Below are 23,682 nucleotides of genomic sequence, written 5' to 3'. Positions count from 1 at the left end.
GAGTAACAGTTAGGATACTCCCTTGTGGTACTCCATCTTCTAGTTTACGGGCATTAAAAAGCACTCCTCCCACTCTAACCCTTAAAAAACGGTTAGATAAAAACTGTTGGATAAAAATAGGCAAGCGCCAACGAAGACCAAAGTCATGAAGAAAAAGTAAAATGCCATGACGCCAGGCAGTGTCATATGCCTTCTCCAGATCAAAGAGAACCGTGACCTGGTGTTGGTTAGTGGAGAAAGCCTCACAAACAGAAGATGCAAAGGACAGCAGTGCATCATAGGTAGATTGCATCTTTCGAAAACCAAACTGGGCAGGGGATAATAAGTCACCACTCTCCAAAAACCACACAAGCCTAACGTTGACCATCTTTTACAGAGCTTTACATATACATGACGTTAGAGAAATAGGTCAATAATTCATTGCCCGTAGGTGGTCTTTACCTGGTTTGGGGATGGGGATAACCACAGCAACACCCCAGCAAGCCGGAAACTCCCCAGAACACCAGATCTTAGTATATAGTGAAAGCAAAAACAAAAGGGACTCATCAGACAGGTGACATAGAAAGGCATAAGGAATATCATTATAACCAGGAGAGGAATCATGGCACTGCTACAGAGGAGCCTGGAGTTCAGAAACTGAAAATAGAACATTGTAAGGCTCTCCCCCAGCAGAGGCAAAACTGAGACCACGAGACTCTAGGTGCCTACGGTGGCAAGCTGAAGGTGTATCTGCATTCTTCTGTGACACACGGGCAAAATGATCAACCAGCAACTCTGCAACAACAAAAGGATCAGCCACAGTTCCACCTGCTGCAGGTAAAATGGGAGGAGATGGAACAGTAAATTTCCCTGAAATTTTCCTTACATAGTTCCACACCTGATGGAAGTCCTCGATTTCATGAAGGAAACATAACCCTTCCAAGATGAACGCCTGGCCTCCTTTAAAACCCGCCTCATATGAGCTCGTGCCCTCCAATACGCCACCATACACTGAGGATCCCCACGGTGATGACGAAGTCAAGAGAAGGTGACTCATTTGGCTCTCACTGCGGAACTGCACTCAGAGTTCCACCAAGGAACCGGATGTTTAGGAAACTGACCCTTCGTTTTTGGAATTGATAATAGGGCTGCTGAGTGCAACACGTTATTGAAATATGACACTGCCTCAGTAAGACAGCCAAATTCATTGACAGAAAGGAAAATGGAACTTAATTCCCTGAAATGTGGCCAGTCAGCCTATCCAGAAGCCAGCAAGGAAGACATGACCGAGGTCCACCTGCACTAGCAGTTAAGAGTAACGGAAAATGGTCACTGCCATATAGGTCTGGCAACACATTCCAGTTAAAATAAAAAATAGCATCAGCTGAACATAAGGACAAATCAATGGCAGTAAAAGTTCCTCTCTTGCTATGGAAATGTCATGATACTGGAGTTTAAAATGCCCAACTCCTCATGTTCCACTACAGAGGCCAGCATTACACCCCGAGGGTTGGCCTCACTGTTACCCCATAGTGGATGTTGACCATTCATATCTCCTAGTAATGGAAAGGGAGAAGGAAGGCCATGAATAAGGCGTTCCAGATTGCCCTTTCAACAGTAGCACTGGGAGGGAGATAAAGACTGCGAACTGTATACTGCCGACATAAAAACATCCGGACAGCAACTGCCTGCAAGGGACCAGAAATATTCAGATGACTATATGGAACATCCTGGCGGAGGAAGATAGCAGTCCCTCAATGACGACCTTGGCCCAGCACGGGATCAGAATAAAAAGCATTGTAGCCAGAAGGGCCGGAAGGAACAGCATCACCAACCATGGTCTCCTGGATACACATGCATAGAGGAGTAAATTGAGAAACTAGATGACACCGTTCCTCATAATTGGCACGTAAACCTTGACAGTTCCACTGGATGATAGAACCCATAGTGGATGGAAAATGATTAAGTGCGGGACTGTACACCTGACATATGAGTAGGTTTGGAATGATGTTTAGGAAGGCCCTTGGGAAGAGACTGCCCAGCACCAGGAACCCACACCCTATGTCGAACATCCGTGGTCAAACATAAGGACGAGGAAGAGGAAAGTTTTACAATACTCTTCCTCTGAGGTGGGATAACATTCGGCTTGGAAAGTGGCTTGGAGGTCGCCTTGGGTGATGTGTGACGGCCAATGCCACTATTAGAAGCCCCAGAAGTGGAAAGAGTGTCAACAGGATTAGAAGCCTGTGAGGATGACTTTGTATTTTTCAGAACTGAAGCACCAACGGTTTCTCCAACACCATCCCCAGGTGGGGGTTGACCACAGGTGAACCATCAGCTGCATCTTCCACCTGGCTAGACCCCTCAGCCTCTGAGGCAGAGGGAACAAGAGAGAGGTTGATACGAGGTTCAACAACAGAGACCTTAGGTGGCCAGTCATCAGGCTCTGAGGACTCTGACGAGTTACGGTGACGTTTACTGCGTAAAGAAGGAGCCTCGTGCATACTGGACAAGGCAGGATGAGTTACATCAACGTGTACGTCCACCACCACTACAGAAGTGCGCAAACCGTCAGCCTCCGAAGTGGAGGTAGAAACAGTTGGAGCACTGGGTGGGCAAGGAACGTTCTCACATATATGAGTAATTCCAGGGATAATATCCATCAAATCAGTAGTTGGGGAAGTGGTCACTGTAAAGGGTCATGGAAACATCTGGGTCACAGTACGACGTATAGGTGCCCCAGAAAGGACAGAAGCATAAATAACCCCAGGCTGAAAGAAGAGAGTCTGGGCCCTCCTCTCTGCTTCTGGAAAGGAAATCTTATCATGTGTGCAAATGCTCAAAACCTCCTTTTTCAAGGCAGGAGTGAGGAGAGTTTTTAGAAAATACAGCATGAGGACCCCCGCAGTGATAGCATTTAAGGGGTCCTGGACAGTCACTGGTATGACTCGATTCACCACAGGAGACACAGACACCAGGAAGTCCAGCCAGTGCACGCCAACAAAATTTGCTAACATGTCCATACCCCTGACAGGGGAAACACTGCTTTGGGTTCGGAACATAAGGCTTCACAGGAAGAGAGAGCCAAGCAAGTTTCACGGATGCAGGCAACGTTAAGCGGTCAAAAGTCAGAAACAGCGTTAGAGTTGGGGTCAGAACACCACCAATCTTCTACTGTACCTGGTCAACCTTTACAACACCATAAGAGTGTAGTTCTTCCAGTAACCGTGATTCAGGGTATCGTTGGAGGTCCTGGGAGTACTGTAAATGATCCCCTTACACTGGTTAAAAGTGGCATGAGGTGTACAGAATACACTGTGACCGGAAACAATGGTCACAGTCTGGAGACGTGAGCTCTCTTCTGGGGAGGAAACCTCAATTAGGAGGCTACCATCCCCTTGGGTGGATATCACTGGTTCATGGCCACAGGCAGACACAGTGGCATGGTACAGATTGAAGATGTCGATATCCAGCACTGAGCCACCTGCAGAGGATTTCAGCACTAGATACTTCTTTAAAATCTCTTTTACTGCATCTTCTCGGCTGAAACTCGGAGCCAAACCAACCCAATGGGACCTCCTCCCAGCCCCAGTTCAACACTGGGACAGAGGAGAGATGTCCCCAGGGGCCTGAAAAGGCTCCAGAGTGGCAATAAGGGGCGCAGAGTCTGAGAAATGGCTGGGGACAGATCCATTGCCATCAACAGTTTTATTTAATAGTGTCATGTGATGCAACAAAAAACTTCATTCCCCCACCCCTCCACCCCCCATGGAGCCCAACAAGGGGAGGTCGTATGCCAGGGACAACACCACTGGCGACCCCAGAGGTAGTGGAAAAGTATACAGTACGTGGGTAACCACCGGGGGACCTGGGCAAGAGTGACTCCAGGACGATAGGAGCCACCAGGTCCCCCAGTGCCCACTTGACCCTGGCCAATGCGTGACCAGCCAATTGACATGGTCGGGCCCAACCAGGCTGCCCGTCTAGCAAGAAGAAGGGACCAAAGAGGTGTATTGCTAGCTGCAGGGCGCATCGTGTAGCATCACCCAATCCCCAGGACTTCCGTCTCCCAGCATCACAGGACGCCACGCATGGCAGACACATGGGGAGGCAACAGTCCCGCCCTAGATGGCAATGGACAGGGACTAACATCACCAGCAGGCCTCCTCAACCAATGATGTAGGGGGTGCTTGGTCCACATGGCAAACAAATGCCGAACCCTACAAAGGTAGGCTTGCCTCCAAAATAGGTGGGATAGCCAATCACGCTTCAAGCCCTGCTACCATGTCAAGGTGGCCCCCCACAGCGGGGTATCCACTCACGAAATATTGAGTGTGGCTCACCCAGTTCCCACTCTTCTTGCCCCAAAGAACTAGCTCCTTCTTCAGTGGTTGATAATTTTGTATCTTCTATAATGTTTCGTCCCCATCTCTTCACCTTATCCATCAGATCCCTGTCAGAAATTATTCCCTTCCCAGTCACAGGAAGTTAGATTGACACAAATAGATTAGTTATGGCTTAGCAATAGAGAATGGGACATAGACAGAGGTACATAGAAAATAACAATTTAAAAGGGGACTGCAAAACCCTTATTTTTACACACGCTTCCTAACTACCGTGTGCTGTTCAAAGAATGTATTTCTTGTGGAGAGATATGCATGTACACTACCTAGGTGTCAGATGACACTAAAGGTCCAGGTAGATCTGCACTGCAACTCCACACACTCCGTCAAGTCTCGTCCATCCAACCATACGAAGATCTAGTCTCCACTCGTCCCGAGGTGACTGGCTGACACTCGCAAGCCCACTCGCCTCTCGCCCCACAACACCAGGGTTGCCGGATGTCTTCAGTTGACACCACCCCTCTCACACTGGCCTCGATCTCTTATCTCTCGCACTCACAAAAGGGCGAGATAATTTGCCGGTTCAGTTCTCGTTGGCAGAGATAATCTTGAGAGAACGAATTCACTACTCCGATTTTTTTCTCCTCCCACTTTATCACACTGCAATTAGCCTTTTTGGAAAAGTGAAATTAGGAGTTTCTGTTATTCACCTGGAGGGTCAATGAGCAGTTTCAAGGGTTTCACTGCACTAATAGAATCCTTTTGGCACCTTTTCGTATCCCAGCACTGGACCACCAATTCATGTAATGTACTGGCTGGTGTGGAATACTAAGTTTGCCAGCTGGTCACTTCCCGCAGCTATCTCATTACCATGGCAGGAGGGAATAGTGGTGGTAATCCTGTAGTCAGAGGTAGCATGCAGGAGAATAGATTAAAACTGGAGCAGATGTGTTTTCTCTCTTTTTATTCACCACAGAAAGATACAACTGCAACAAGAGAGTGTATAAGAGTAGTGCGTCTCCCTCTTACGAAGGCTGAGAGTAATTTGCTGCCTGCCGCTCTCTCTACCCAGCCTGTGAACGGCTTAGGTCAGCTTACTTAGAGATGCCATATCTCTCAGAGACAGTGAGAGACATACATGAATAGGCATGTATTACAAACCTACCATGCACATTATACATCTCAGTAAGGCAGTATTTATTACATTAAATACATTAACAAGGGTCTGTGTTTCCCCAAGACTTAAACATATGCACATTTTATATTCTTTTATCGCCTTCTTTCACCCTCACTGTGTACGTCTGAAAAACGCTGGCTCTGCACATCTGGCCCTCATCTCGTTCCCACACCACACTTGCACTGAAGTGATATCTGGATCTTCATCTCAGCACTACAATACATTTTCTCTAAATATGAATAAACACACTTACATGTATTATGAATAAGTAACGAGAGACGTAACTCCAATGTGGAAATGATGTTGGCACCAGAATATGGATGGATTGAATATATATGCATATCTATCTGTCTATCTATATACATACATATATATATATATATATATATATATATATATATATATATATATATATATATATATATATATATATATATATATATATATATATATATATATATATTATATTGTCACGAGTTGGAGCGATTTTCTCTCTAAATAAACTCGTGACATGAAACTTTAGTGGGAAACTGCGAATTCTAGTGGGATCCCAGTATTTATCACTCAGTTTAACCGTCCCCGTATTCACCCAATCGGGAATATTTTCAGAACATTTTTCACTGTTTCATAAGTGATCGTCCTTGTGCACGATGTTAGCACTTCCGCTGAGTGATATTGCGGGTGTGTATCGCTCACACTCGTTGGCCATTAGCAAGTGTGGCCCGACACTCGTCTCTCTCCCACAATTTGAATCAGTCAAGATTTGAGCACCGTGGAAGCAGGTTAGTGTGTGTGGCAGTGTCCATCCTCAGCAACGACGCCCAGTTCCCGCCACCGCCGTTGTCCAGTTCCTGAATTCCCACCTAGCGTGATTTGGCGAGAGGCTCAGCGTGTGCAGCGTCCTTCCTCAGCAACGACGCCCAGTCATCCACTTAGTCCACTTTTCTGATCAGTATTTTCTTTTCGTTTTTACTAGGTTTAAGAGTTTAGCTTTTCAGTGAGCAAGTGATTGTGATCTTATTTTGAATTCATTTTGAAACGTAACGTAAATTTATTTAATTGTAATCAATAAATTTAACAGTTCTTTTTCTTGAGCTTAATGTAATGTAATCTCGTGTTTTATTTCTCCATAAGCTTATTCTAGTTGCAGTTCCTAGTTTGCATAAACGCTTTGCATTATTCATAACTGGTACTTAGGCCAGTCCTTTTGTATTAAGCTTAAAATCCGTTGTGCAACCAGGAGTTAACTGCACCAGCAAGAGCCTGTTTATCATTAATAGCATTAGTTATTGATTGTCAGGGGTGGAGTCACTTTCTCCAGGGGCCAACAGTACTAATAAACAGCACGTGTGAATAATTAGTCTCTGCTGCGTACTGTTGAGAAAGTTTATAAATTCTCGTCTTTAGTGAATCAGCGAAGTAAGCCGGAATAAAGTAATCATTGCTTGATTTTCACAAGTCAATTCTTTGTCCTGTTCTCAAGTATTATTGAATATTATTCTTTAATATTGCATATACTTAAAAACCCCGTGACATTTGGCAACCTCATTTCAGGATATTAACTCCTACCTCTAAAGCTATCCACGAGATAATACTCACTCACTCATACCTAGGTATTTATCATTAAAGTCTACAGGCACTATCTTACTGGTGATTATTGATTCAGTTCTATTAATTTACGTAATAGTTTTCACAGCCAGTTGTTTGTTTAATTTTTTCTTTACCAGTTTAATTAGATAAAACTGGTCACTACTAACCTGTGCCTATATTCTTTATTCTTGATTATTGGCATCTTTCTTTGCAAAATTGCAGTCAGTATTGCGCTCTAGTTTACTTAGATTGAGTTAGCATCATGGCTGCCAACGTCTATGTACAGGAAGCTAGAGATATGGGGCTTAGCGACCCCCCAAAAATTCAAAACTACGTCCTCTCATGGTTTAATTGCGAGCAACAACGTGAGAAAGATGCTCGTGAAGAACGCGAAAGAGAACGTGAACACGAGTGAAAACAATGCGAGGAATTTGAGACAGAACATGAACACGAGCGACAACAACGCGAATACGAGCAAAAACAATGCAAACTCGAGTTAGAACAAGAGCGAGAACAACGTGGGAGAGAACGTCAACTCGATTTAGAACAAAGAGAGAGAGAACGTGAATATGAGCGAGAACAACGAGAACACGAGCGTACCGAGCGGGGAGCACGCGAAAAACATGAATTTGAAATGTTGAAACTCAAGTGAAATTCCTTGGCTTCAGACACATCTGGTGCAGCTGGCCCAAGCTCCACGAGCGCTCTCCCTGCACATGTTCTGGCGACCCGACACATCAAGCTTCCCCCATACAAGGAAGGCGAGCGAATCGAGCCATACATAGCTCATTTTGAAGTCATGGCTCAGCTTTACCAGCTGGATGATGCAGCTAAGCGGCTTCAGTTTCTTAGCCTGTTTGAAGGCCCAGCCCTCGATATTCTCCACAGAATTCGTGGAGACAGTCTCACATATGAGATGATGAAGGCCGCACTCGTCAAAGCATATGGTCTCACAGTTGACAACGCCAAGAGTCAGTTCATGAGGGCGTGTTTACAGGAAAAAGAGACTGCCGTTCAGTTTCTTGACCAGCTTACTGCTTACTTAGATGAGTGGATGGAGAAAGATGAAATTCCTTCCACGTGTGAGGGGATAATTGACCTTATGCTGCACACGCAGCTAGAAAAGTCGTGGCCTACTGAACTTATGGCTCAGCTTAAGATCTGCCAGGTAAGAGATGCCAGCCAAATGGTGAAGAAGGTTGATGTATTCTTCACTGCATACGGGTATCAAACCCGCAAGCAGCATACCTGGAACAGGAAACCTCATAAATCTGGGAAACCATCTCAGATTGAACCCCAAACAAGGCCGTTCTCAGAATAATGGCCAAGGTCCAAAACCGCAGAGGAAACCAGGGGCAAAACACTCAGAAGCCTGAGTGGAAGAGGTACAACAGGTACCCTAACCAGCAGCTGTATCAGCCACGCAACCAACCGTCGGGACTGTCCTTTTCAGCACCAGCCCCTCGGAGGCAGGAGGCTAATGCAGCTTTCATTCCTCAGCAGCAGGACTGTGGTGTCGTCCCTAGCAGTTCTCTAGTCCCACAGCAACAGTGAACACTCTGCTGCAGGAGGTCAATGCTTCATCTCCCCCGACAGTGAGTACGACCCTTCAAGTATCTAGTTCTCAAGGTGCCATGTTTGCCGCATCATTTATTCAGCAGCCTATAATCAGTGGCTGGCTGCTTCCTCCACAGGCCCACCCACAGGTGACAGTGCCTTCCTTGTTCAGCCAGGGTTTGTGGGAGACATTCCTGTGAAGGTCCTGAGAGACAACAGGTCCTCACGTTGCTCTGTTAGGCAGAGTCTAATTCGGCCTGAGCAGTACACAGGTCGACAGATCCAGCTAACCTTATTGATGGATCAGTGAGATTGTTCCCTGAGGCACTATCCCGGTGGCATCTCCATTTTACACTGGTACGACACTCGTAGTTGTCATTCCAGAACCTTTATTTGACCTTATCATAGGCAATATTCCTAGTGCCAAGTATAGTTGCACTGAAGATGTCGCTACTCAGACTTCGGCTGCAGTAACACGAGCCATGGCCGAGGCTTTGAACTGTGTCACCCCGGTGACCATTGCATTGCCAGAAGATCTGATTTGTAGCCAAAATGTTGTTCAAGAACAACATTCTGACCCGACACTTGCTGCCGTGCGGAAGAAACAAAAGGGTAGAGTGATAAAGTATTCACGGGGAGGTCAAGCCAAGTTCCTTTGCAAACAAGGACAGCTCTATAGTGAGTCACGAACACCCGAGCCAAGTTCCTTTGCAAACAAGGACAGCTCTATAGTGAGTCACGAACACCCGAGGGCGAGGTTCGACTGAAGTTTGTCATTCCCGCCAAGTACCGCCAAGCAGTGTTAGAATGGGGTCATTGTTCAGCCTCAGGAGGTTACATGGGCAAAAGGAAGACCGAGGGCCGTATCCAAGCTGACTTTTTCTGGCCAGGGATGGGACGAGAAATAGATAATTTTGTGCGTTCCTGCAATGTGTGTCCACGTACCACTAATCAGGGACATGTCCTTCCTGTGCCGTTTGAAACCACACCCGTAAACTCTGAAGCAGTTGAGAGAGGGCAGTGGTAATGCGGGTGCAGACCTGACGTCTCACCCGTTGGTCCCACAGGACAGGTTGCGTCCAGGAGCTGTATATACATATATACCATAAGTTAAGGGGGAAGTTCGAGAACCCCACAGAGACAGTCCGAGGCTGTGTATGAATTACCTTATGGAATGTCTTGAGCTGTGGGCCTCTCTGAGGATTCCCGGAGAATGCACAATATCCACATGAGTGTTCACACCCACGGTGGGTGTTAAAATGTGACCTGCCAGAGACTGCGTAGGGATTCTCAGCTTCCTTTCATTAATTGTAAGTGTAGAGTTAGGTTAACCAGTAAACTGCCCATTCTAAGAGATTTGAGCAATTCAAGAACTGACATGTTTCCTGGTTAATAAGTTAGCTTAACCAGTAAACTACAAGGGTCCTGAGAGATTTGTAAATCTTAAGACTACGTTTCCTGGTTAATAATGACATAAGTACTGATTGCTAGGCAGAGAGAGAAATATGACACTTTTGATGCTCCACCTTGATTCCTTTCGCAGTGCAGCTGGTGGGTGCAGCATTGTCGTGCAGATCAGCTGGTCGTCCCTGTTGCATGCTGCCGCCCTTTCTCTTCTGCCTCGTTGTCATTATTTACTATAAATTTGTATTACATGATTTTACACGTAGGTACAGTTACACCACAGCTGTCACACCTACACCATGTATTACATACATCATGCTACATAACAATTAGTTGTTAATGTAAATGTAGCAAATTTTTCGCTCAGTTCTAATTGAGTACAGGATTTTTCACCATTGTCACGGAGTTTTTCCTCAAGCTTGTTTCTATTAACGTAAATACTAGGTTTTTTCGCTCACTGACGACTGTGACTTTCTCCTTTAGCAGGATAGCACACAAACACCACAGTGTGAATCTTGTGTGACTGAGTTAGGATTTATATGTATGTATATTAAAAAAAAATTTTCCTGAGGGAAAAATATTTTTGATTTTGATGGGGCGTAATGTCACGAGTTGGCGTGATTTTCTCATTAAATAAACTTGTGACATTAAACTTTGGTGGGAAACCGCGAATTCTAGTGAAATCCTAGTATTTATCACTCAGTTTAACCGTCCCTGTATTCACCCAGTCGGGAATGTTTTCAGGACATTTTTCACTGTTTCATAAGTGATCGCCCTTGTGCACGATGTTAGCACCTCCACTGAGTGATATTGCGGGTGTGTATCGCTCACACTCGTTGGCTGTTAGCAAGTGCAGCCCGACACTTGCATCTCTCCCACAATTTGAATCGGTCAAGATATGAGCGCCGTGGAAGCAGGTTAGCAGTGTGTGTGCAGCGTCCTTCCTCAGCAACGACGCCCAGTCATCCGCTTCACTTTTCTGACCAATATTTTCTTTTCATTTTTCCTAGGTTTAAGAGTTTAGCTTTTGAGTGAGAGAGTGAGTGCGATCTCCTTATTTTGAATTCATTTTGAAACATGTAGTGTAAATTTATTTCATTGTAATCGATAAATTTAACAGTTCTCTTTCTTGAGCTTAATGTAATGTAAAGTCGTGTTTTATTTCTCCATAAGCTTATTCTAGTTGCAGCTCTTAGTTTGTATAAATGCTTTGCATTATTCATAACTGATATTTAGGCCAGTCCTTTTGTATTAAGCTTAAAATCCGTTGTGCAACCAGGAGTTAATTACACCAGCAATGTATATATATATATATATATATATATATATATATATATATATATATATATATATTATATATATATATATATATATATATATATATATATATATATATATATATATATATATATGTATATATATATATATATATATATATATATATATATATATATATATTTGCCTGACGAAACTGGGCCACCCCCTTAACTGAATACTAAGCTGATTTTGCCGGGAAATCAGGTCAGCCTTAGTTACGAGATAGGAATGAGTCTCCTTAGTTACAAGTTAAATTAATCCTCCAGTCTGACTACACATTCTATCAAATGAGCTGGAAAGTGTTAGGTTTCGTCAGCATCTTAGAAAAAAAACACATTAAACAAATATTCCACGGATAAACAGATGGGGGCGCCGTCCTGTGGTCCTGCTCACCTCGACCCTAGTCATTGTCTTCAACTTCGTTTTGGTGGCGTCCTCTAGCGCAGAAATGTACATCTCTATGAAGTTCTTCTTGACCTTCTTCGATGCAGGACAGTACATGACGGTCTTTGTATTTGGTAAGTCGACTTTGGCTCTGTCTTCATTCTGCCCTTCGCATACGATCTCCGTTCTAAAAATGTCTGGAAATGTACAATAACCTTTAATCTTCAGAGTTCATTACTGCCATTATTATGCATTCATCTCCCCCACGTTTACACTCCAATTTCTCGTGACAGCTCTTAATGCCCCTCGTCTCCTTCCTTCTTGCTGCATCCTTTCCTTAAGTTCACCTTCTGTACTACCATTTTTCTCCACATTACTGCCTAAATAGCTGACACCCTTATATTATCCTATTTCTTTGTCATTCAGCATCAGCCTACAGTTTGTCTCTGTGCCTATGCGAGACATGATCATATTGCTCTTCTTTGTATTCATCTGCACCCTAATTTTCTTATCTTTGTACCATTTACTATAACTCTCCCTGATTTTACCTTGTCCGTGAATTTAGTCTCCTTGCCTTGACCTACTCGTACCATTACTCTCCCTGACTTCACTTGTACCCTAACTCTGCCTGTCTGTACATTACTTTATCCTGTGTGCACCCCACTTCAACACCTGTAACACATCTCTCCCTGTTCTACTGTACCTTTTCACTGTTCCTGCCCCCCTGTCAGTCATGGAAATCTGCGCAGTGAGGTACCGAGCTGCGACGGGTACCCTCTTCACCATCCCCTGGGCCCTGGGCTACATGGCAGTGCCCGGGATAGCCTACCTCATCAGGAAGTGGCGTTGGCTTCAGTTTGCCTACACCATCCCATCCTTCTATGGCCTGATCTTCTTTGTGTGAGTAGGCAAGGGCAAAGCTGAAATCAAATAATGGTCCTTTTGCCTCTCCTACCTCTATTTCATCGCTGGAATTGTAGACGTGTAATGTGACCTAGTGGACTGAGATGCATATTGTTATCATTCATCTGTGGACGATAACATGCATCTTTGTCCTCTGCGTCTCAATCAAACATCTATGACCATTATTCTCGTCGGGTGAGGAGCCTCCCTAGCACCTGTTCCTTAACGATTTACTTTCCAAGCTACCCATTAATATTTTTTTCTTTTTAATATTGATACTGTAACGAAGCAGAACCAGAAATAAACCAGCAAGGAAGAGGTGTTAGTAAGCTTCCTAACCGCACCAGAATACTGACCCATAACTCCAGCAACGACAAAGAGGGAAGGACTTTTGCATATGCCTGTGGCTTAGTATGTGCTCAAGTTAGCACAGTAAGCATTCCAGCACCTATTCCTTAGAGCTTTATTTAGCCTATTGTCATCTGATCTTTCTCCTGTAACTTGTGGGTAATCTTCGTTCCCTTTTGTCATGTAATGACAGTAGAGGTAAAGATTAGTATGGGACTATTTTTACTTGTCTTGGAAATATTAACAAAGTCTCTCAGACATGAGTGAAGTATACTGTCCTACTAGCTACCTCCCTGTCTCGCTCTGTCTCTCTCTGCCACACTCTCGCCCCTGTTGCTAGCCTCCTTCTCCCTACTACCTGTCGGTTGTATGGCTTGCCCCTTTCTGAGCTCTGATTGCTACTTTCTCGTTTAGCAGGGGTCGTTCACGTGTGCTATACTGTCGTGGAAACATCTGGAACACTGTATGTCTGTGTGTATGTACAGCTTCCGGTTCAGGACCAGCATTCCTTCACATTAAGAGTTGCAAGCTAATTTCCTTTTGCTTACTTCTTGCTGATACACTACCTATCGCACACCCTGGCTTGGTGCTTCTATCTGTCTATCTATCTATGAGTTGTATTATTATAATATGGAGTCCTGACAAAAGTAGATGAGCCAATGAGGAAATTATATGAACCTGTGAAAAAAGTAGATGGGCGTGTGAGAAAAGTAGACTAGGCAATGAGAGAAGGCAACACATCCTCTCCCTAGCACCTTCTCCTTGGCGGTTAACCTGCCGCGTCCCACTGAAGTATATATATGTCCACACATTTTGTCACTGTCAGTCCCGTTGACGTATATAAATGCGCATCAATTGCAAGGTCCCTAATTTGTACAATTTTCAATTTTTGCACGATTTTTGGTACGTATACACGGGACACCTTCCTCTACAAGATGCCAGGCAGGGACAATGCCTTACCCCGCATGACCTCCCCCCTTCCCGCACGCTATTGTCTCGACAATTCACCTGTTACCAGTGATTTGGCCAGTAAAGACATGTCGTGCCACAGTACAAAATTCAGGGCCAGAGTGATTCCCCAATCGATGATAATGTATTTACGTAGCATTAGAAGAAGAAATGGTCAGAAATGATAATCAGGTAATGTCACCAAAAAAGGTCAGGTATGTTGATGTGTTTGGTGAGTGAAACAATGCTTATATTGCCTATATTACTGTGTGAAAACCAATATACTCTCGTACTAGATATAAATTCGTGCTAAATAAATAAATAAATACCGTTTATGAGTGGTGTGGAATAGTTACCCTCCCATAGAACTCATTTTCTTTGGAGTGGGCCTGATAGAAAACCCAGTAAGGTAAGGGGTACTGGTACCTGTAATGAGTATTTTAAACCTCAGTTGAGCGATTTCTCTATGAATTTTCGATGTTTCTCACCAATAGTGGAGGTTTGAGCCAAAAAAAAATCTCCCAAAATTGGTCGGGATTGAGGGGAGTCTGTGGTGGAAAATCAGTTGGGACGGGATGGGTTAATTTAACGATAATGAATGTTAATAATCCTTTGAAAATGGCTATAAAATCTTGACTATAGCTGTGTGTGTGTGTGTGTGTGTGTGTGAGAGAGAGAGAGAGAGAGAGAGAGAGAGAGACATAATTACCAAGTAAGAATTCAACACTCAAGGTTTCTATGATCCACTCACACCTTACAATAATTCTGCATTGCTTGGGATTACCTGATATAAAATACTCAGCCTGCCATGACTCATGCTAAGCTGAATAAAACCGTCTGGTGTTATTTGGAATATAATGAAACAGATGAAACGGCCCTGCGAGGAAATACACATACAGTTCTCGAATTGTCAGATCAGAGGCAGCATTCATAAAGAATCCTAGTCCATTTCTACGATAAGCAAGTCTCCTTAGGATTTACTTATTATAGGAAATTACTCTGTTTTCTCGTATATTCCAGTTTAGTATTCTCAGTAGTTTCATTTATAAGTGGTTGGTAGTTGTATGAGTAAGACTATTAGTGTCGACAGCCAATACATTAAAAAATTTAGACTGTAGAAAATTTATGAATATGGTGCACTTATACACTAGGTGGCAGACAGACGCCATCTTGCCATGTCACCCCGACACCAACTTCAAATTATGCCCATGATTAGAGTCTAAATAGGGATGAAACTGTTCTCTCATGATGAACTATGCTCGTGAACTTTCTCATCAGGTTGCTGTCGTAATCTCCACCGTCCATACAACTCGATCCTATCTCCATGACTATACAACTTTTACTTTAACTTGGCCGAAATGTGCCGTCTGTCCGTCTTGAATCCTGGGTTGTAGCAATAACTGACATGCAAATATGGTGCTAGTCATGAAGTAGTGATACGGAAAGGATGTAGAGCCGAAGTATTGTCTTTTTCTACCTTTGACCTACATGAACTAAGCCGAAAAAGGACGAAAACCTGGGCCAAGTTAGAGTAAAAACGACACAGTATTCTGTTCCAGTTGAGACCATGCAGTTTCATTCATCTGACAGGGACCTGGCTTAATATGAGGGTATAATTTCTTCCACGTTGAACTATCCACGCGTATTTTGTCACCAGATGGCTGCCGGAGTCTCCACGTTGGCTGATCATGCAGGCCAGATTTCAGGAGGCCCTCAAGGTGCTGACGTGGGCGGCCAGAGTCAACAAGAAGTCCCTCCCCCAGGATAGCGTCGTCCTGGCGGCCATGACAAGCATTCACAAGCAGGTTAACTGGGATCAAAGACCATACTAACTATGTTATTATTATTCCTTCTTATAACACCCGAACTTGAATCCACCATTTTTTCTAAGGGCAACATGAACAGCCTCCCACAGGATAACGTCGTCCTCGCACCATGGCGGATATACACAAGCAGGTTAGCTGAGATTAAAGACCATGCTAACTTGTAACACTTGTAGCACCAGAATTTGTCTCTTGCAATAACTAAAATGCCTCCCATCATTATACAGCACTGTTCTCACAGCCACAGCACACTTTCGCAAGCAGATCAGGTGGGGTTCATGACCATACTAACTTTCACTTATTTCCCTTGTATTACCAGAATCTGTTCCCATTAATCCTTATAAAAGCAGTATTTTCATGTAGGATGTATTTTGCATAACTTCAAATGACTGTACATCGCTGAGAGAAGCCGCAGCCCCTTAAAGACACCATGTTAGGGTATAAGATAATTGTCGCAGCAGTGTCGTAAAGGAACACTGCTGACAGGAAATCCTTATTGCTCACCAAGGGAACAATGTCCTGCTGTGGTGACGAAGTTTCTGCATTCTTCCGATAAATGGTGCAGAACTAATTAGGTGTAGCTGTACCAGGGAGATTTACTGTTCTGGATCAAACGAAAAGTGTTCTGGAAAGTTTTTACCCTAATAACAGTGTGAAATACTATGTCCTCACATATATGGTAATTTGTATTTAATGCTATGCTTATAAGCAAGCACGTTGAAGTATCTGGCTGAATCACTTGTGTACTTAATGGAATAACATTACGTCAGACTTGGGTTCAATTCTCCCTAAAGTTATGATTAATTTATGTGTTCTTCATGACCTGCATCATCTTTCCTCTTAGTCAACCTTTGAGGAGGCCCCTGCAGAGAGGGCGGGTAAGGGCAGACCGTGGTGGGTGGAGGCGTGGGCAAGGGTGGTGGGCTCGCTTAAACACCTTGTCATCCTGCTTATCACACCGCAGTTCAGAGTTCGCACACTCATCGCTTTCTTCTGCTGGTTCTCTGCTAGTATAGTTTATTTTGGCGTCGCTCTCAATGCCATAAACCTGGGGTAAGTGTGAATTTTAGATATGATACTGACTTGTCTTCTTAGTTACTTGGGAGGTTATGCAACATGGCTTCTTAAGCAATTTATTTTGCACCTTATTACCACTATTACTACTACTACTTCTACCACCACTACTACTACTACTACTACTACTACTACTACTACTACTGCTACAACCACCATCACCACAACAATAGCAAAAACAATAAGTTAAAGGCATGCAGAGAGCGCATAGCTATACCAACTCCCATACCAACAACTCACATCACCCTCAGAATTTAATAAACTCTTCCTAGGCCCATGACTCAAATGTCCTTAAAATTTTATTGAAATCCATCATTAACTTTTGAGATACCTTGTGGACAAACAAACAAACAGTCCTGAACCGGGACTCGAACTGAGATCACCGCCAACATTTAATCATCTCTCTCTTGGCCATTGCTCCATATACGAGTATCCACAAAATTTCATTGAAATCTGTTTATGACATTTGGAGATTTTTGTAGACAAACAAACAAAAGTGACTACATGACCTCCTTCAACTTCACTGGCAAAGGTGACAACAACAACAACTACTACTACTACTGCTGCTGCTGCTGCTGCTACTACAACTACTTCTACTACTACTACTGCTACTACTAATACTGTTACTATTTTACTTACTACCCACCCCACCCGCAGGGCGGACCCATACTTATATGTGTTCCTTGGGGGGCTACTGGAGATCCCGTCATACCTCCTCCTCTGGCCTGTCATGGTGTTCATCGGGCGTAAGAAATCGATGATGATGCTGTTCCTTGTCGGGGGCATATGCATCTTCTCTGTCATGACACTCCAGCTGCTAAATCCTGAAGGTGGGTGTGCCAGGGGATTGTCGAGTCTGGGAAAGTCACAGATGGGTTTACTATAATGTTCACATCAAACAAGGGTCAGATTTTGCACCAATAAGGGTTTACTACCAGTAATTACAGAATAATCTCTTTTTAGTGTTGCCGAATAGAGTCGCCTTCATGTGCTGGTACTGATATAACTGAGTGTCTCAAAATCGTTATACAACTGCCCTTAATCTATTTTCGTACCCTCCAGTGCAGCATGATGATCTACGGAAGAAAGGCTACTTAAACCTGCAGCCCATCGGGTTCACGTTTCTGATGAACGTGGGGTTCCAGCTGCTACTACTACTGTTACTACTATTACTTCTACTACTACTACTACCACTACCAGTAGTAGTAGTAGTCGTAGTAGTAGCAGTAGTATTGCTGTCCTTACATCATTTCCTAACAGTTGCTGCGTGTTTATGTTCTGACTTAATTGCTGCAAGTGTTGGAGAGGGATGCCTTCTTGTGGTGGCACCGGTATGACTGGGAGTTATAGCTGTCCAGTTACACAAACGTCACTCAACTCCATCCCTATCCTCCTGGAAAGAGGATGGTAGGCTACAGAAGGACAACTTCAGTATACGGTCCAATAGGTATAGTCTGGGATTACTACTACTACTACTACTACTATACTTATACTTCCTTTACAATGATGCCCAGGGTCAGAGGGTGCAGTGGTGGGTCTGTCACAGGCGGGAAAGATGGCAGTGACTGCGGTTTTACAGCTCATCTTCACCTACACTGCCGAGCTTTACCCCACCAGACTCCGCGCCCTCGCCATGGGGGAGGCCGGGATCTTCGGGAAGATTGGGTCCTTGTGTTCACCCTACGTCAATGATTTAATGGTAAGATTTTCTTTGGGAGGGGAAGGGGGCAAACTGAAATTCTCTCTCTCTCTCTCTCTCTCTCTCTCTCTCTCTCTCTCTCTCTCTCTCTCTCTCTCTCTCTCTCTCTCTCTCTTCACCATAGGTCGATGATTTAATGGGAATGTAATTTTCGTAGGTTTAAATTCCATCAGTGATTTAAAGGTAACGTACAGGGTGGCCCCTGTGTAATGCTTCTCTTTACTCTGGCAGCCGCTTTCTCTTGTGTTGTTGAGACGGTTAAGGCAGCGTTATCGATGTATCATTTATTCATTTCTTACGCCCACTGCCACATCTAGGTTCGCATCAGCAGAATAAGCCGTCCTCACAACACATTAATAAATTCTCTACTGTGTACTAACCCTTGTGTTTCTCCTTAGGGGTTGGCGGCGGTGTGGTCTCCCTCTGCCCTGTTTGGCACCTTGTCAGTCGTGTCGGGCCTCCTAGCCATCTTCCTGCCAGAGACAAGACACGCTGACCTCTCAGAGACGTCACATGTCACCAACAGCAGGGCGGCGGGGGGCAGGGAGGAAGAAGGAGGAGGAAGAGGCCAGGAAGGAAGAGATCAGGAGAAAGAAGTACGAGAGTGTGGGAGAAGAGAGGCATCGGCAGTGGGAAATATAAAATATGGAACAGATAATCCTGCTTTTGTGTCAGATCCCTAGGAAAGACAAAGCACGAGGCCAAGAGGATGTGCAAAATACAGGTAGCATGTATGGTGTACCAGTGAAAGGTGTTAGAAATTGAACTGCTTTTGTGTCAGATCTCTGGGAAAGATTTACATTCCACACATCATCAACAGCAGGGCGACTGGGGGCAAGGAGGAAGGAGGAGGAACCCAAACGGGAGATATACAAGAAAATTGAAAACGGGACGTATTACTGGTTAGAGATATCAGAATGGAACTAATGTATCCTACTTTTGAGTCAGATCTCTAGGAAAGATTTGTATCCCACACACCACCAGCAGGAGAGACAAGCAGCAGCGAGGAAGTAGACCAAGACAGTGGCGATGAAGTACCAGTGAGAGTTTTTTTTTTTTTTTTTTTAAATAACAGAACGGAGGAAGGAAAAACAAATGGGGAAAAAAAAAATCCATACACCAGATTACTGGTGTCCTCTATTCATAAAATATCTGTAACAGTTAGACTTGAACAGTTGTGGGTTGAAATTTGGAGGAAAACAACTCTGGGGAAGCGAGTTCCAGGGAGATGCAATTCGGGGAATGAAAGAATTCTGTTAGGCAGAAGTTCTGCAATATGGTTGAGTGACATTCCAGTCATGAGCGCTACCAGATGCCCGTGTAGCATGAGGGAAGGCATGGAGAGGTGGCACCATGGACGCAACTTCGTCTGAGCATTTGCCAAAAAAATATCTGTAAAATAATGCAAGGGAGGCAACATTCCTTCTTACTTGCAGGGGAGGTAGTTTATATGTAATGGCAAGGTTGTTAATGATTCTAACAGCTTTATTCTGAAATTTGTCTAGTTGTCTTAATGCAACCTCTCCACAACCATTCCACTAGGGTGAGCAATATTCAAGCTGAGAGCACACATGACTCTTAAAAATTATAGCTAACTGCTCATCAGCGAAGAAGTTATGGACTCTGTACAATAATCCAAGTTTCTTTGAGGCGGTTTTAGCAAGTGAACTGACATGAGAGGTCCAGCTGAGGGCACTGTTAAGTGAGACACCAAGAATTTCAATACTTTTGGAGATGGGAATATTAGTAGCACTGAAGGTAATGTACGAATCTGGCAATATCTGTCTATTAGTAAACTGTATATATTTTGTTTTCCTAGCATTAAAAGAGACAAGGTTGTTTTGTTCCCATTCACTGATTGTAGCTGGATCTTGATTTATGGAGATGGCTGTACTGAGTTGAGAGGTAGAGATATTAGACTTTGTAAATGGATGTCTGAGTGTGAGTGAACTATGTAGTGTTGAGTCATCTGCATATGAGTGAACAGGATTGTGAGTGACAGACAAGATATCATTAATATGAACCAGAAATAGGGTTGGCGCCAGAACTGATCCCTGCAGCACGCCGGCATTAATTGAGTGGAAATTCGAATATACATCATCTACTTTTACTCTTATTTTCCTGTCACTAAGATAAGAAGAAATCAAAGGAACAAAAGACGTTAGTCCATAGCAAGGGAGTTTGGACAGCAGGGAACGGTGCCATACTCTGTCGAAAGCTTTAGAGATATCGAGAGCTACTGCATGAGTTTCTCCAAAAAGATCAATTGATTGATGGATGGTATGAGTTAAGAGATTGAGTATGTCAATGGTGGATCTTTCGTGGCGAAAACCGTATTGTCTATCACAAATTAAGTTGTTGGATTCAAGATGTTTAACAATATGCTTATTAATTAAAGTTTCAAATACCTTACCAAGAGAGGATGTGACAGCTATTGGTCTGTAATTGGAGGGGTCAGACGAACTTCCTTTCTTCGGAACTGGGTGGATATTGGGTTCTTTCCATGAATTTGGGAATAAAGAAGTACGTATGCATAGTCTGAATAATTTGGCTAGGACAGAGGCAAGTTCAGGGGAACACTTTTTCAAAACAATTGGCGGAATTCCACCTGGGCCTGGAGCTTTGTTGGTAGGTAAATTGTCTAGGATGGATTTTACGAATCTTGTCTGTATTTTAAGTGGGGCAATTTCGGGAGAATCAAGTTCCAGTACTGAGACATTCTGGCTGGTATCATCTATGGTAGATTTTCTTGCAAAGGTACTAGCAAAGATATCTGCTTTCCCACGTGGGTCATTTGTAATATTGCCATCTGAAGATTTTAGTGGGGGAATGGAAGATGACTTGTTAAAGTTAATATTGAAAGAATTAAGAGTTGACCAGAATATTCTATTGTCATTAGGGTTGTTAAGTAGTTTTGATGCTTGCTTTTGAAGAAAGTTTGATTTAGATAGATTTAATACAGCTTTTACATGATTTCTAGCAATTTTAAATTGGGAGAGTGATTCAGATGTTTTTTATTTTAAGTAAGAGTTATATGCTAATGACTTTTGGGCTGTTGCTCTGGCACAATTGCCATCAAACCATTTTGGAGAGTTTGATCTTTTAGTGAATTGTTGACCTGGTATGAATAAATCCATACCAGATAGTATTAAGTCGCAAATGTGGGACTGGGTAGAATTGGGATCACTAGAGAAGAAAGACTGCCATGGAACATCAGCAAGATAATTTCTAAATCCATCCCAGTCTGCCCTGTCAAAGTGCCATCGGGTCACCCTGACAGGTTCGGAATGGGGAGGTGTAGGAGGGTTAACTAATGAGGCTTTGATGAGATTGTGGTCAGAGGTGTTTGAAATGGAACTATTAATCCTGCATTAGTGTCAGATTTCTACCAAAGACACTGCTATTCCAGTAAGAGATAGGGATGAAGAAGAGAGACGCCGAAAATGCCGATGGTGTATTGTGAGAGATACCAGGAACCCAAATGATGATCCGATAATACTGTTTATATGTCAGCTCACTACGAATGACTGATGAAGACTGATGTTCTGTAAGGAGGAGGAGGAAGAGGCCAAGATGTTGTGCAAAATACAGACAGCTGAGTTGGAGTGTCAGCCAGAGGTGTCAGAAATGGAATATATAATCCTTCTTGTGCGTAAGATCTCTAAGAAAGACAAAGGACAATAATGGCTGTAATAAAATAGGTGTTACTGAGTTAAAGTAATAGTGAAAGAGAAGGTGAAGTTGACTTTCCTACCCCTTCCATCATCGTCCTTGTCATCATCATCATCATCATCAATCATCATCATCATCATCAATCATCATCATCATCAATCATCATCATCATCAGTCATCATCATCAATCATAAGCATCATCATAATCATCATCAATCATCATCATCATCATTATCATCACGGAAGTGGAGTGTTATTTTTGGGCCACCCTGTGTAGCAAAGCATCATCGGATTGAAGAGATCTACTGCTAGGACTAGACTATCACCGATTTAATCTCTCTCGCTCAAGGTCCCCCATTGTCGTTATTTCAAGTCTCGTTTTCTGGCATGTCGACGTTCAGTTGCACAGGGTTGCAGGGACTATTCGTACCCCCTCTCTACCCCCCCTCTCTGTCTGTCTGTCTGTCTGTCTGCCTGTCTCTCTCTCTCTCTCTCTCTCTCTCTCTCTCTCTCTCTCTCTCTCTCTCTCTCTCTCTCTCTCTCTCTCTCTCTCTCTCTCTCTCTTTCTCTGTTGCTAGTTGTTTATTTATTTGTTTGCTTGTGTCCTTGGTGCCACATTTCAAACGCTACATCTCCAGTTGTTGTTGGTGGTGGTGGTGTTTATTTATTTAATCACTTGTCAATATATTCTCTTCCTTGCCTCTTCCTGTTCCCCCTCTTCCCCCTCCTTGTCCTCCCCCTTTTCCTCTTCTTTTTTCCACTTTATCTTCTCTTTTCTTTTGATCTGAATTTTGTATACTTTCCTCCTCCTTCTCCTCCTTCTCCTCCTCCAACTATTACTACTACTATACCCTACTATTTTTTTTTTTTTTTAATCACCTCCATCCATTGGGGAATTATATTGTGAAGATCAAAACCAACCTTCCTAATACAGTTCACCATTTGGAGTTGTAATGTGAAGGTTAACACTAACCCTCATATTACAATCCGTTGGCCCCAAGCACGCCAACGGCTGTGGTTACCAACCATCTACTATAACTATTGTTATTTTATTTTTTATTTATTGATATTACAGTGTAAATAAAGATATTAAACTATTAGAGTCGCTGGTCTATGCGACTCTCGATCACTGTAGCTTCGTAATCCATACCCGCCAGAGAGACAGGCCTGAGGGCTGATGATCTTGTGCCCCTGAGACATAGAAGAGCAGACCTCACGAGGGAGAATGACAGTCAACATCTCATCCAGGCTATAACAGAACTCTGCGGTTGACATTTCTTCTCAGAAAGAACCTCTGCCAGTCTCGAATAGAATCTCACAGCCTCTGGACCCATCCCACCTGATGTCATGAACACGAGGGGAGTGAATCGACCGTGGTCCACAAGTTGGGTTCTTTCTTGATAGTTTCTGTTTTTTTCTTGTTCATTCCTCTTGTGTGCAGCTTCGAGAGACAGTTCACGATGA

The 23,682-nt window shown here is 43.5% G+C and overlaps 1 protein-coding gene across 1 annotated transcript in view; it reads left to right on the top strand.

Moving 5' to 3' along the window:
* Window positions 1–19,229, top strand: part of LOC145408715 (organic cation transporter protein-like) — a 67,892-nt gene extending 48,663 nt beyond the window's left edge. The window contains exons 6-12 of the mRNA XM_080279380.1: window positions 11,731–11,885; window positions 12,483–12,651; window positions 15,608–15,755; window positions 16,618–16,826; window positions 17,505–17,677; window positions 18,362–18,546; window positions 18,945–19,229. Coding sequence (XP_080135506.1) covers window positions 11,731–11,885; window positions 12,483–12,651; window positions 15,608–15,755; window positions 16,618–16,826; window positions 17,505–17,677; window positions 18,362–18,546; window positions 18,945–19,229 — 1,324 coding nt within the window. The remainder of the gene's footprint in view (window positions 1–11,730; window positions 11,886–12,482; window positions 12,652–15,607; window positions 15,756–16,617; window positions 16,827–17,504; window positions 17,678–18,361; window positions 18,547–18,944) is intronic.
* Window positions 19,230–23,682: the final 4,453 nt, after the last annotated feature.

This window comes from Coenobita brevimanus, chromosome 78 (genome assembly GCF_032717465.1).
Source record: "Coenobita brevimanus isolate Jiangsu-jjx chromosome 78, ASM3271746v2, whole genome shotgun sequence".
In the NCBI taxonomy this organism is placed as follows: domain Eukaryota; kingdom Metazoa; phylum Arthropoda; class Malacostraca; order Decapoda; family Coenobitidae; genus Coenobita; species Coenobita brevimanus.
This window is presented reverse-complemented; position numbering and strand designations above follow the sequence as displayed.